Source organism: Poecilia formosa, unplaced genomic scaffold (genome assembly GCF_000485575.1).
Source record: "Poecilia formosa unplaced genomic scaffold, Poecilia_formosa-5.1.2 Scaffold301, whole genome shotgun sequence".
In the NCBI taxonomy this organism is placed as follows: domain Eukaryota; kingdom Metazoa; phylum Chordata; class Actinopteri; order Cyprinodontiformes; family Poeciliidae; genus Poecilia; species Poecilia formosa.
In genome coordinates, this window is record NW_006800240.1 from 615,248 (window position 1) to 630,929 (window position 15,682).

The window sequence follows — 15,682 nt, forward strand, 5'->3', positions numbered from 1 at the left end:
ACAGTTGGTCATTTTAATCAAAATTACCAAATCAGAAAATAGCAAATTAGCTCTCTGTCAATTACTGCCTAAGTAGCACAATAGATGGAGTGAATGTGTGCAGTTAAAGTACTCTTTAATAAGGCAATTACTTAGTAAAAAGAACAAGAAAAACCAAAAAATAAAAGACATTATGAACCAAAAAAAGTATTGCAGTTCATTCTAATTATGTATGTTTTTAAGGACCAAGGTTTGTTTTGAGGATTGAAGCCAAATTAGCTTGAAAGCTAGCAAAGCTAACAGAACAACAGTTGTTAGTTCAATATGCAAAGCAGAAGAAAATAAAGCTAGTTTTATGAAACATTTCAAAAGTGGGGTGGACTACCAAGATGGCGGTGACGAAAAAATCTGGACACACAATTTTGTGTAAGGCAGGTGTTGTGACGTCACATCCTGGGTTAGCAACTCAGCTAACAAAGAAAATAAGTCCCACATATAAGTACCGCTTACAAATATTAATGTTATGCTGAGGCTGCTAGTGTGCTACGACCGGCTGCAGAACTAATGATCTTTAGCATCTTAGCATTAGCAGCTGGGAAAAGGAAGATATAATTTAGCATGTTTACAAGAACAATATGGACATATTTCATTCAAATTACCAAGAGGAAATCAGAAATGTTAGCGGCCAATAAATGATTGAACCACTCAGTGAGAGTTTGAATGCTGTCACCAGATTCACAGTATTGCATACCACTAGTAATAAATGGTGATAAATAATCATTTATCACCATCTTTTATTTATGATGTAAGCAGAAATTGATGCAAATTACTCCACTTTTGGTTTCTCCTGCATGTATTTAGTGCAGTTTGCTTTGTAAATCCAGTGCAGCTAAAATCAGAATAAAATCAGTTTGGAAAACTGGGTTAAAAATGCCTCATTTTTCAAATTTGCTTTAATACAGTTTGTTTTGGTTGGTAACTAGAGTAGGAGAACATGTATTAGATTCAGAAAAAACACTTGAGCCATTGCAGATATGGATTTTTTTTTTTTTAAGATCTTTCATGGACATCCTAAACAGCCTCCAGCAGACGAACCAAAGCGTACACACATTTACAGGCAGTTTCCTCTTCTGGTCTGTTTACCACCAGCAGTGATGTTGCTGAGGATCGATGCTGGAGGGGAGCGAGGCGCGAGCGCGGATCGGGAGCGCGCGCATAGGAAGGACCGGGAGGAAGCAGAAGCAGAAGCAGCAGCAGCTCAGTCGCCAGCGGAGTCCAGGACGGCGGATGAACGGAGCAAAGCGAGCATCGTTTTCCCACAGCGGCTTTCCTCCGAGCAGCTTCCTGCAGCCCGAAACCTGCCCGAAAATGATGCTGAAAGCGGCCCTCCTCTTCGGGGTGCTCGTCGGCATCAGTCAAGGTGAGCCGGATGCGAGAGAACCTTTTGGAGCTTGGTGACTTTGTGGACAAGTTCTGTGCCATTTTGCTCCGCTGCGACAGGCGGGGAGAAGTGGGGCTGGATTGTTTAAGTGGACGTTGTTTGGTAGTTGAAGCACGTCTTGCGGGGGGCCAGAATGCTTTCGCCCTGAAAAGGGGGATTATGATGGGGGTCCTTTACAGGAATGGGGAAACCAAGGCTTTTTAGACACAAACTAAGCGCTCGCGCTACATTTTTTGCTACCTTTACATTTTTGCTCCATTTCCTCCAACTTCAGCTGCATTTATTTGGACCACCGCCTTCCTTTTTTTTTCTTTTTTTTGTGTGTGTGCCCTCACTCGGCGTTGCTGCATACTGTAGATTGAAGATAGCGCTGAAACATCTCCGCATCCAGCACGCGACAGATTCGTGATGCGGCTTCACGCGCCTCAAAGTTTAGGGGATTTTTTTTTTTTTTTTTTAACCGCCGTTAATTGGCGTCCGTGCGCACCTGTTCGTGGCCACTGGTTACCTGCGCGCGAGTAACGTGCGTAGCTGCATCCTTTTGACTTGTCGTGTCTCTAATTATGTGCTGGTCAGTGAAGCCTGAGGGGGGAAAAATGGCTAACTCCTCATTTCTTAAACAGCAAAAGCGCAATTTAATAAAACACAAAACATTCCTTTATATGTATGTAATGACAGATCTACTTAAAATTTAGTTGGAGGTTTTTGCAGAGGGGTTGTTGCTCTGGTTTCCGGAGCGCGACGGCAGATGGGGGTAGAGCGCTGCAACGTGCTGCCAAGGCTGAAGTCGTTAAAGCTTGTTGCATGCTCATAATGCTTTGAGGCTCAAACTGGGGTCCATAAAGGAGAGAGAGATATGCACAACTTTTATTGCCACTTCCTTTGATGACATGCATCAGTTTAACATGTTGAAGGCTTGTCTTCAAGCGTGTTGTTATGGTTAAGCACAAACCATAACGTGTTTTATTTGGCTTTTTTGTGCTAAACCAACAAAAATAAGCAAATAATTGTGAGGAGTGGTACATCTCCACCAATATTGCTCATCTATAGACTATTATTACCCAAGGTCAGTTGGATTGCATCTATTTTTAGGTCTTGCTTCTGCTCAGGGGCCAAATCTGGCCCGCCATAGTGTTTTTGTGGCCCTCTAACGTCCAAATTACATCAATAAGTCCCTCCAGTTTTTCACAAATACGCAAAATCTATGGATCTCCATGTTTTTTTTTCTTTAAGAAACACTTATTAAATGTTAATTACTGATATATTAATGGTTTAATGGTTTTATCAATACATTCTGGCACAACTGGCCCTTTAAGAACATTCAGATTTTTGATTTGGTCTGAAATGAAAATGAATTTGACACCTCTGATTTGGAGTCTTCAGATTGAAGTCCGGGATTTAACTGGACCATTCTAACAGCTTACTGTAATGCTGGATATTTAACGTCCACTGCAGTTTCTGGAAGGTTCTTCTCTTTTTTAGATCTCTCAGCTTATTGTTTATGATTTATCGGGATAAGATTTAGATTTTTCGTTGTCATTATGTTTTTTAAAAAAAGCAAAACTGTCCATATTGTTAAGTTTTATTCATCACAAGAGGATAAATACAGCTTTATGTCCATAATTCAGCTCTTCAAATGTTCCTTTAAACTCCAGCCTTGCTGGGCCTGCTGAGGAAAAGATCCTCTCAGCATGATGCTGCCACTGCCATGTTTTACCAAAGGGATGATGGTTGTAGCTGATCTACCGCCTCAGTGGGGGTCAGTTGGTCGTTATTACTGGATTGTTTAATCTCATATATATATATTTAGTTTTTTTCCTGTTGGGCAAAAAAATGTAATGTGCCGACATCTTCACTGCGTTTTGTGTTTTGAGTAAGTAGATGCTACAGCTAACTAGCGGCTAGTATACTCTTGCTAGTTGGACAGCAGGGTATGGCTGAAAAACGTTATCAGTGGATATTAAAAAGAATGAATTTTTTTTGTGTGTGTGTGATAAATATCTGAGCCCTCCTGTTTTATCCGGTTCTCACTCCACAGTGTTGTTTTTTTTATTTTTAAGCAGTTAAGAGTCACAGTAGTGAAACTTTAAACTGCTGCTGTGCAAGTTAATCAAGAGGTTGTTGCTAGGCAACCAAAGAATGAGTGAGTTGCTAGGTTACCAAAGAGTGAGTTGGTTGATGCCACCAAACTTGCTTAGCTGGCTCTGAGAGGTTGAGCGGCTAGAATCTTTCCTCTGCCTACATTTCCCAGAATGCTATGTGGTTCTGGATTGGAGCCCAATAAGTATTCTGTATATTGAATATTGAATACTTTATCAGATGTATTTTGTATTGATATTGATCATGTGTCGATTACGATATGTTATCGATTTATTGTCCAGTCCTTCGTGCTAGCAAGCTAGCTAGCTAGCTCTTTGTGTCACAGAGCTCGACACATGGGGAGCGACGAATGGTGGCGACAGGCAAAGGTCATGGGTGAAACCCAACACCGAGGAACTTATAGCGACGACGGCCACAAAACTTTAACATTTTCTAACTTCTTTGTGTCATAAACCTGTTTGTGTAAAGCTCAGTTGCTAATTTGTTTATTTTCGCCACTGTCTCACATCTGTTGCAAACCAGTTTGAGGTAAGATGCTTTCTGTGCAAACTGGAACTATCTTAAGGCTGTAGAGAGCCATATGCATCCCCCATACCCAATTTATTGTTTAATTTCATTCAAGGAGACATTGAAAGGGTCTTAAAAACTCTTAAATTTGACTTGCTGAAACCTGTTCTTGCCATTTTTCCATAAAAGCCAGTTCCTTGGTCTTCATGATGCTGTTTATTCTCTAAAAAAAACTCAATTAATCTGGATTTATACTGAGATTAAATCACATACATGGCCTCTGTGATGTCTTAATTTATCATTCAGGCTCCTCATTGATATTTGTACATAGACTTTTTACTGTTTTACCAGTGTTGTGTTTAAATTTTCTTTTTCTCCCATCTTCCTGCGAGGAAAAGTTCCCTAAGGGGATAATAATGAAGTCGTACTGATATAAACTAGATTTTAGGAAAAGATATTTGTACTTTTGCAACTTCCTGCATCACGTACTTGGACTTTAAACGGAGAAGAAGAAGCATTTCGAGTCTCATTGCTGCTTCATTCATTATTAAATTCTGACACTGAACAAAGAGATGCCACTATTTTAAGTTTTCACTTGAATATTCACGGCTTTGTTACTGATTCTTTGTTGCAGGGGTCTTACATCACCCACCAACCAATTTCCATTCTTATCAAGCTTTTTCTGATAGCAAAGTCAACTCAGTCTGACCCAGCCGACGACACACAGCTCGCTGTAATGGGAGTAATGAGGGATCTTTGCAGCGAAGCGTGGAGTCGTAGCGGATCTTTCATCAGTGTGAGGTTCTGGATCCGACGTCGAACCAGGTGCTTCTGGTGCCTAAATACCGTTTTATCCCTTCTGGCTCCTGAAGGAACAACATTTGCTTGTGAACTCCCAGCTCTCCGTCTCTTTCCCTGCATCCTTGAAGGTTTATGTATTTGGCTGCTGCAGATGCTTAGCACAATGAATTATATGCTTGCTTGGGCTCACCCGGGACGCGCCGATGTGATGTTAAGTGGCGTAATTAAGATATTTCGCTGTATCTCTTGGGGATGTTGGTGGTGTCTGGGGCTAAGGGTTTAAAAGATTTATACCAACGTGCTTCAGTGTGCCTCATTACACCCGGAGCAAAGACTTCACCATGTTTCAGGTTTATATTTTATCTACATGCTCACATTAGCAAGCAGGAATACAAAAAGGGGCGCAACCTTCTGATACTCAGATGTGTTATTTTTAAAGGGACAGTGTCACGTAAAATCAACTTTTGTGAGCTTTGCATCATCTGGAGTATTGCCTTGATTCTTTCATGCATGTCTGAGAAATCCTTTAATCTCCATGGCAACCATTCAGCTGCAAACACCTGGTTGGACTTAGCCCCGACTTCAAGGTGCAGCTCCTCCTCAGGGCTGCAATTTCCAAGTTTCTGTCTCACAGCAGTACCTGCAGACTAGCCAGCAGCGATTAGCAAACACCTGGTGGATCTGCGCATCTCGTTATAGGAGCTACTCTCAGCTGGTAAAAATGTTTTTAAAAGGGTAAAAAAAAAACCAAGGTGGAAAGAACTCCCGAAAGGCGAAGTTCAAAAAAAACAAAAAGTTTTAAAGAGACGGCGACCCAATTTCAAGGCGTTAAATTACAAAATAAAATTTATTTTAAGTCAGATTTGAGTTGAATAGAAACATAGTTACTTGATTGCACTATAACAGGTGTCAAACTGAAGGCCTGGGGGCCAAATCTGGTCCACCATAGATTTTTATGTGACCCTCTAGACTCTAAATTACATCAATAAGTTCCTCTAGTTTTCCACAAATATGCAGAATTCACACAAAATCAACAAATCCTCACATTTGTTATGATTTTTACAACAGATTTTTCTCAAAATTGGCCAAAAACACTGGATTTAAGTGACAGCTGCCTCAGATCTACTGGAGGTCAAGCCATTGATACAGTGATTGATACATATTTCTAAGTTAGCACCACAAATTCCGCAACTTTGATCGCAAAAAACACAAAACAATCACAAATCCTGGATGGACTGATCAGTGTGAGAAGATGATCAATATTATTTTACTTTAAGAAACACTTATTGAATGCTATTTATTGATATTTTAACAGTTTTTATAGATGCATTCAGGCAAAACCGGCCCTTTAAGAACAATCAGAGTTTTGATTTGGCCCAAAATGAAAATGAATTAGACACCCCAGGCTTTATGTACCTGGAAAATACACAACACTGCCTCTTTTACAAAGTTCTGCTTCAATTCTTCTCACACCTCCTAACATCACGCAAAGCAAATCGCAAGTTCCTCTTTAAGCTCTGCGGCGCTCCTCGCAGAGCGAATGCAGCGCTGCGTGATTAGATTAATGGAAAAAAAGGAGAGATGTAAAGAGCCAGCACATATATGAGAATGCGATCGGTCCCTGGAGGCAGCTGTGCATGCAGGCATCAATTTAAGCAGCGACTGGAGTCAGCAGGGCCCCGTGGTTGTACAAAGGCAAATCTCTGTGTTATAGATATGCTGTTTATTTGCCTGCAAGCTTTTGATTCCCCGTGTTTGCCCTTCAGCACTCGAGGCGCCGCGTTCTGGCCTCAGCTTTGAATAATCGAGCGGAGACTCTAAACACCTGGATGTCTGAGGAATGACGGCACAGCTCGGAGAATGGGAGAGAGGTTTTCTAACGTCTGCATTTTCCTGCCTGTTTCAAATTATTGTTTGATTATTAATGAATGAGCTGTTAGCATACTTCACTGAAACTCATTTGAGCTTTCTCAGTCTGTTTGACTGAAAATGGAAACAAATTACAATCACTGCACCATAAAACATAAGATTATTGGTTAAAAATGATCAAATAAGCAAAGCAGCATGACTAATGGGAATAAAACTGCAGAACATCTTTACTCAGGATAAAAACGTAGCATATTTGTTGATATTTTTCTGAAGAGCATACCAAATGTTTCAGCTTTAGAAGCTGAATAATCTACATTTAATATTAATTTTTCTTAATGCTGATTGGCTGAACCTCCAACAGTGTAAATAAGGAAAACCTGAAATGATGTTAGCTTCTGTGTTAGCGCTAAGACTGTTTCGATTGTGCATCATTCTAGATGATGATCCAGATAAATCTGCAGTACTGTAACTCAGTGACACTTTGTGCTGTCTGGAAAATCCCAACAGTTTCTAAAAGAAAACAGTTTCTTTGCTCTTTGCAGCCAATATCTGGTTATTACGGTAATTTCTCTCCCGCCATAGCAGGAAGTGAAATTAATCTGAGGAAACTCTCTTTTAATAGACGGTAAATTGTGAAAATAACTTGCTAGTATTTTATGGATAAATAGGTGAAAATGTATTTACTCCCAGGACATTTAAAGAACTTTGTACAATTAAAATAAGCAAAAATATCCAGGCGGAGATTTTAAACTTGGGTTAAGGTATATTTGGTAATATAACTTTCTCAATTATTCTCCAGAAGTTTCTGCCTTTTCTGCTTGACTGAACATCATCATAGTTTAGAGCTGATCTGATTATTTTTTTTTTTGGAATAACCAATCAATAATTGAACAGTAGAAGGTGATTAATAGGAGTTCTTTTTTTTCACAGTGTTTTAAGCTAAAACTGGGATTTGTGGAGTTCTGAGTTGAACTTTATTATTGACTAAGAAGGTTTTTTCATCTTAAATGAAAATGATTGTATTTTTCGGACAGTTTTGGGTTATTTATTTATCTGTGTTGCTGTTTCAGACTAATTTATTGCTAGATTCAACACGATTAATCTTAATTTCTTGGTACCAGTTCATTGCCTTTAGCAGATTTTGTGATGCCTCCTTTTCAGTATGGACTCAAACCTCTTCAGGAATGTTTCTCACACGTTGTTGAATCAATGCAACACCATGAAAGTTACCTAAAAGCTCCTCTTCACACCAACTACTAGCAGTTTAACGAAGCAATCAGCTGCTACATTCATCTGCAGTGAGAGCTCCCTAATGCGTTATGGTGTTTTGGTTCCCTGTTGCTTTGAAACGTCCATTGTTAAGATTTATTATGTTCAAGGTTCTCTGAAAATACATTGTCAATTAGAGATGTACTCCATTATATTTATGTTTAGTTGATGAATGGTTGATATTTTGGGCTTGAAAGCAACTTAAGTCGGGGCAAAAGTGCTGAATTAACGAGTATTTTATAAAAATGCTCGGTTTATTTGTGGTGCAGTGGGAATAAACAGCAGCACGTTCAATAATACCTTCTGCCAAACTTGTTTCATTTTCTCCTGAATTACCCATTTTTGTCATTGAAGTGACTAATGTGCTCCTCAGGGAGTCTCTTCCAACTAGAAGGCAAGAAAACGCAGATAGACTGATCAGTTGGGGTCCGTGTACGAGGAGGAGTCTTGCATCGCTCATTAAATCCTACATTGTGAATCTCAGAAAGGGAAAATTAGAGCGGCGAGAAGATTTGTACGGCGAGAGGAAGACAGGATGAGATTATGTTTAAAAATTCATTCAATTCAAGGGAATCTGATTGCATCTAGTTAAATTGCATCGGCAGAAATTGAATCAAACTCGATGTAGTCGCACTGTGCCAAAATTAATAAAATGTAATTGAATCCTGTCGAGTAGGAATCAAATTAAGTCAGAGTGACGTGATTGGAGGAGGCAGCTGCAGCATATTGCAGCTTGCTCCTTTGAGCTTGTCTGCAGTTGCACATTAGTTCGCCGCTGCCCGAGCAGGAGACCCCTTGGCTTCTGCTCGCGTCTGTCCTGCCAGTCTAAATGCCAGTCTAACTAGCAGGCTAATAGGCAGAACTAGGATGCCAGGGTGACAACAGAACCAGTGGGCACGCTGGCTCGCTGACAGATGGCTGGTGGGGGAAAGTGGTTTCCTCTCTCCCACTCCTGTTGCTCACTTTCTTCAGTAGCTCAGGCATTCGCTTACTTCATAGGCTGCTCCTCCAAAGCGCTTCCTCTCAGGGGACGCAGCACTGTTGGTCTGAGGCTTACTTTTGGGTTTGGGCACTGGCAGGCATGATTAAACGACGAACAGAGGGATCAGAAAAAGTGGCAGCACAGCCTCGGAACCACTCCAGTTTGCTTTGTGTGTACGGAGTGACCCACTTCTTCTATATTAATAACTACGCACAAGCCTTCGGGTTTCGCTTCAGAGTGGGCTGACGTGAGTCATATCTGGAAGTTAATTGCACAAAAATCATTTTTATGATATAATGCTTTTATAAACAAATTAAAAAGGAAGCAGACAGTCTGCTGTTCTCTTTATTTCGTCTGCCTGCCAGGATTGGCTTAAACAAAATCATTTTTCAGTGTTTGGGGAACTAAAGGCTGGTATACCGTGTCACATAAACAACACCATACTGTGTTATGCTAGAACGAGTTCTTAACTCTGAGCTTTATGCCAGTTTTACACATTTTAATTAGCATCAGCTACCTTCTGAATTAAATTTTGCTGCCATTGTGGTCAACTTAGCAACTATGATTATATGCTTAGCAACTTTTCAGATTCCTGCTAGTGATTCTGAGACAACTAGCAACAAATTTAGCAACATTTTCTGTTGGTTTTTGAGACGTTTGCAGACTGACAGGAAATCATGTACTGCTCTTAACACTGAAAGTATTGATGTGTGAGCATGCTAATGTTAGCTGAAACAGTAATATGAGAAGATGCTAATGTTAGCTAAAACAGTAAAGTGAGAACATGCTACAGTTAGCTGAAACAGTAATGTGAGAACATGCTAATGTTAGCTGAAACAGTAATGTGAGAACATGCTGTTAGCTGAAAACACTGTGAACATGCTAACATTAGCTGAGAACACTGAGCGCATGCTAATGTTAAATGAAATACTAACATGAGAACATGCTGATGCTAGCTGAAAATATTAACTTGTGAGCATGCTAGCGTTAGCTGAAAACACTTGTGTTAGCATGCTAACGTTGGATAAAAATACTAATTTTGAGCTTACTGAAAATGCTAAGGTGTGGCGATGCTAACTAGCTGAAAATGCTCTATAATCGTGCTAACGTTAGCTATAAACTCTGTCAGCATGCTAATATTTGGGACAAATGCTCATTGGCACATTATGATTGATGGTCAGTAAGCATTTTTAGCTAATATTAGTGTGCAATGTTTGCTCAGCTTACCTGTAGTTCTGATTTGTTTTGACAGGCTAACCTTATCCCTCCTAATGCTAACAGAAACACAGATGTTGTTATGGTAACACCAAGATTAGTATTAGCTCAGACACCAGGTCATTTTGGTTTATTTTGTTGCTACGCTAATTGTACCAAAGGACCAATTTTTGATGCGCTATTGAGTCGGTGAAAAGTAAAAGCTGCACTGAAGAAATTGTCAGATTGCAGTGTGTCAAACAGTCAATACCTGAAAGTTTGTTTTGGTAATTTCAGTTGTGAAAGCTGATATTGAACCGAGTGTTAAGGGAAAAAGGTGTGAAGTTGTGTTAAATTAACTGTGATGTTTGTGTGGGAGCAGTAAACCTGCTGGCATCCTATTGATTTCTGTAGCCAGACTCTATGATTACCACTGACATTGCTAATGAGCACCTGGAAAAAAAGAGCACAACAGTCTAAGAACTCGTGAGCTGTTAAACGTAACATTATGTTGTGTTTTTGACATGAAAAATGTTTTAATTAAAGGGTTTTAGAGGTAGAAGGAGCGCTTGGTAATTACTGCTTTATCCTTATCACATAATTGTAAGAATTGTTTACTTTTTTGCAGTTTCAAGTGGAAGCATTAGCACTTGACAGGGTGTTGTAGCAGGAAAAACCTGAGAAAAATGTGATCTTCTGCAACTCAGAGATGCCACGATGTGTGCCAGGAACTGGGAAAAACAAATTACCTGACAGGCTAACAAGCAGAGTTAAACTGATCAATAAAGTATTATTGCATTTTCAAGTGAGAAGGTCAAAAGCATTTTTAAGTAAGGTTGGTGTTAAATTGATTTATGGCTTATTGATGAAATGGTTATGTTAAGGACATTTTTCTTGAGTTTGACAGATGAAACTGCTCACGTATTTCTTTTCATGCATTGCTGCTCCTGTATTAAAGCCTCATGCAAGTAAACTTAGAAAACTAGATTGAAAAAGCTGATAAAATTAGGCTCTTTCCCATGAAAAAGGCCTTTGTTTGGTGTGTTTTCATGCAACAAATGCTAATTACTGTCTAATAAAGCGTTTTTGCTAGAAGGTGATAGATAAAGTTTGGACTATGAGACTTTTGTGATGGACTCAGACAAATTGTAGAAAAGCGCGGCTGGATGATGGATTAATACACAGCTGAATGTAATAACAGTGAAGCACAGAAGGATAATGAAGAGAAGCTGGTTGTTGACAGCAGAAGAACAACATTTATCAAGCAGAGCCAGCTGGATTTAAGCCTTTCGCCGCTGCTTGATGCCATTTATCACAAACGTGGACAAAAACTAAAGGAATCGTTGACAAATCAGGAGGAAGTGAGTTAGATTTCTACTTTAGGAAATGTGGAAAAATTAATTAACTAATGTTTGTTATTGGAAATTAAGACATTTTGCAACAATTACTGTTTGAATTTTCAAAACCTTTTGCTCATTCTTCTACGATTTGTACAGTAATTAAGATTTGACGATAGTATTTCAGCTCTTAATCAGTTTTGCAGTGAAGCAGATGCTAATGTTAGCTTCCTCAGCGGCTAATTGTTAGCCAGGGTATGCTAACAGCATGTACACTTTTTCTCTCTGCTGCCGTGTCTTTTCTTTGCTTAAGACCTAAAATGTTGCCATACAATAGCTGTTTGGATTAATTTTGTTAGATGAATTTGAGCTAATTCATAGCAGCAGACCAAACATTTGTTTATAAATCAAATCAGAATAAACCCTGAAAGGAAAATATCTCTGAATTTTAACATTTGAACGGAAAACGTTTCTATCAATCCAGCCAGAATCTTCCAGGTTTGTACAAACATGGAAAAAATAAATAGGTTATGTTTTATCATATTATCTTAAAGTTTTTTGTCTATTTAGTGTTTGTTTTTTACTGTTTGATGGAAAATTCTGTATTTTTGAGTTAAATTAAGACTAAAAAGGCATTCTTGAATGTGAGAAGCAAGCATTTTTGGGGGGTGAAAGTACAGTTGGAGATATATCCTGATGTATATTTAACTAAAACATTATTCAGTCAAGATCTCAGGAAGCTTTGTTGGCTTTAATAAAGAGAATCTAGTGTCTTCATGTGGAAAAAAGGGTTTTTCAAACATCTGTAGGCTGAAACTAAGGAGTTTTTTTTTATCGTGCACCATCAGAAGAACAGAAATGAGTTGAGAGAAAAGGGAATTCACCATATTCCTGCTGCGCTCAGACTGGAGATATTGAGATAACCTGGTTAGGTTCTTTTACAGGAGTCAATTTATTACATCAGATCTCGGAGTAAAGTTGCGTTCCTTGCTCTCGTTATCCTGGTTTTCCTCTGGGTTTAAACTATCTGGAGCTCCACTCTGTTGGATCCTGTCCACCATAAGTCCTTATGTCCATTTATTTGCCCGTTTCAGCTCTCCAGCTCTCGTTCCAGCTGGTTAATTAAGCCAAATTGTGATTGATAGACTCTCAGCTGAATAGCTTGTTGTCGTTGCTGACCCGATCAAGGAGATCCTGCCAATCATTTCGTCACTGTGCCTTTGTGGTGGCTGGTTGCAAAGACCCAAGAGGGCGCTCTGTGTCGCTCACTCTGCTGCTTCCCAGCACTAATATCCCATCAGCCTGTGTCCTTGCAGGATTGGTTTTGTTAAGAACTGATGCAGAAACCGCCTTGAAGAAATTGCGCCTCTCGGATTTCCTTCCCGGTGGCCTAGTATCTTTATTTATAGGAGGCAGCGCCTGATGAGGGATAGATGAGACGGAGTGAGTGATAAATGATGGTGAGACGGAGGAGGGGAGGAGGAAGGACACTTGAGATGTGGTCGAGACGCTGCAGAAGAGCGAGGCCAAACAGTCTTTGCTTTCCTGATTGCCTCTTCACGCCAGACAATCTTCAAACAGAATCTCCTAATGCCATACGGGTTGGCATATGTTTGTTCCCATCCGCTCCAGTTTGATTCCTCTTTTTTCCAATCTCCTTTCTCTTTCATTTCTCCCTCTCTTCATGAGCCGGCTCCATTTTTTCCCACTCCAGTCTCATGATAAACGTCTGTGGGGGAAAGAAATCCCTTCTCTTTCCGATGCAGGTCGCTTCCCAAGCAGCGTCTCTGCTTGAAGTTATTTCCTGGGAACATTAATGATGTGTTAAAAAATGTTTAAAGTTAACAGGAAATTTGAAAATATCACCTGATAATTATGTGTTGTTGAAAGATTGGAAGATTAATCCCTGAAGACCAGCTACGAAGTCTTAAAAATGCAAACATTTTAAAAAGACTTAGCCTGGTGGGGGGGCAAATAAAGCCTGGTGGCCCACCAGGCTTATAATACACTGGGGGAAACTCTGATTTGGCTTTTGGTTATTTTTAAGCTTTGATGTATCAATCTACCATTTTCTCCCCCAAAAGTGTAATTAATGTGTTAAAAATGCAGCAGACAAAATGTTGGAGTGTTTCTCCATTTCTCTTCGAGTCTCTACAGGATCTCATTGTTCCGTCTCGTCATTGTTAGCTCTTGTAAAGATTTCAGATGTTGCTCGTCTACACAGCATGCCGGAATAACAGGAGAATGTTTTAGGAAAGACTTTACTGTCCTGCCTAGTGTCACCTGTAGAAAGCCAATGTGGTGTTTGATTGAACCCTAACTTGTTTATCCTTCTAGTTAAAAGGGAGTGAGTCTTTTTCCCCACTGTTGCCATTTGTGAAAATTATGGGACCTATTGCTTAAAATTCACATTTTGCATGTTTTTGTACTTCCATTTGGGTCTCTACTGCTTCTAAAATAAAAAAATAAAAAATAAAAAAAACATCTAGTTGTTTTTTGGTAATAAGTTGGTATTTTTTTGGTGTCTGGAAAATGAGCCATTTCAAAAACCTAGCAATTCAAACGAAGCTCCGCGCATTTGGTCCGCTGGTTTTCCGCTGCTAGAAAAAACAAGTGTTTTGTTGTTGAAATCACTTGCTGCATTCTTGTTGGTTGTGCAGGAGGCTCCACTTCTGCTTTTTGAAGGTGTATAGTTGTACACTATACACCTGAGCATCTGTTTGCATCTGTTTGCAGCCATTTTCACGTGCGAGTGTAAACATGTGGCCAGCAGCAGTTTTATTTGGACTTAAAGTAACAAGATGCTCTGAAAAGTTCAAAATATACAGAACTAACCAGACAAAAATCTAATTATCTAAGAAAGATTTTGTGGGAAAAAAAAAACATTTTATAGCCCGTAGAATGAGCCTTATCTGTTCAAGGAAGCATAATAGGTCGTCTTTTGGACAATATTTGCTTCAAAGTTCAAAGAATCCACTGAAATTCTCATCATATCTTAATTTAGAGAAGAAACTAAGTCCAGCTGTTCTTTTAGCTTTATCTTCACATCCCTGTTGTTTCCTGAGAAACAGTGAAGCAGCAATAAGACTCCCAGAGAGATTTGCTAGATGTTGGTTGGCGTTGGCCGTCCTTTCATGTGCTTGTGTTCGCTCCAGGGCACGAGTCTTAAGAGAGCCTTGTGATCGTGTTCATTTGCACCTGCTTTTGTAACAGAGTCTTGTTTTGTATTGTGGAACAACAGCTACGGCAGCCAGGAGGAGTAAATCAGTTTCATGTTATGCAGAATCCCCAAACTCACGGTGCCAGTTTTGATTCACAGAAGGGGAACAGAGGTTCTGTTGGATCCAATTTTGGCAGCCGCTCCCAGCAGGTTTCCTCTTGTTAGCTTCAAACCACTCTTGTGGTCATACTTCAACAACACTTCCAGGACTTTGCAGCAGAAATAGATTAGATTTCCCCGAGCTTGCCATGTTGTAGGAACAGGATGAATTCCAGCTAGCTAAAGCCGGTTTATTGCTCCAGAACCCAAGATTACTTTTATTTCACGCTGCTTTTTCAGCCAACCTGTAGCGTCTGCAGCGGGCGAGCCGAGGAATGATAGATCGTCTCGGCACTTGAAGCGAAAGCCGCGGCCTCGGATGCGGAGAAACATTGGGGCGCAGTCAATAAGCAGGGAGAGGCTTAGCTGGGCGCTGTAAGGGGGAATGGAGCGGCGGTGGCAGCTTTCTCCCCAAGGAGGCGGCCTGAGCCACAAATTAATAGAGCGCTCCCACATGATCGGGGAGTTTCATTTGGAACCGTCACGCTACATAAAGCCCCACAGAAATGAGAAGTTCACAGAGGTCCCTTCCCACTTCCCCGAGGGTCTCTACATAACCTGTGTGATTGTAACACTCAGCCCACCGCTGTCCCACCTCTGTGCTTCCTGTAAAACACAAAGCCTTCCCGGTGCCGAGCCGTCTTCAATTACCACCACGCATTATCTGCTTTCTTCTCTTTCAGAGAGCTTTTGTTTTACACGTGTGATTGTTAATAATACAACAGTCAGCCAAGCAGCTCTAAACAACTAATTTCAGCTCTCTGTGGCGTAATAAGAATCAACAACAACCCTCAAATGTAAGTGAGTGCTTAATTTGATTCTGCAGTCGGGGTTTAATGCAACCGCAGCATATCAGTGTTTTTATTTTACATATTTGACAGCAG

At 40.1% G+C, this 15,682-nt stretch overlaps 1 protein-coding gene across 3 annotated transcripts in view; it reads left to right on the top strand.

The window, feature by feature from the left end:
- Window positions 1-1,121: 1,121 nt before the first annotated feature.
- LOC103152127 (neural cell adhesion molecule 2) overlaps window positions 1,122-15,682 on the top strand; it is a 296,231-nt gene continuing 281,670 nt past the window's right edge. Inside the window, exon 1 of one of the 3 annotated variants that reach the window (XM_016660909.1) lies at window positions 1,122-1,399. In XM_016660909.1, coding sequence (XP_016516395.1) covers window positions 1,150-1,399 — 250 coding nt within the window. In that variant the 5' untranslated portion in view covers window positions 1,122-1,149. The remainder of the gene's footprint in view (window positions 1,400-15,682) is intronic. The other 2 variants (XM_016660908.1, XM_007572476.2) reach the window with 2 other exon arrangements.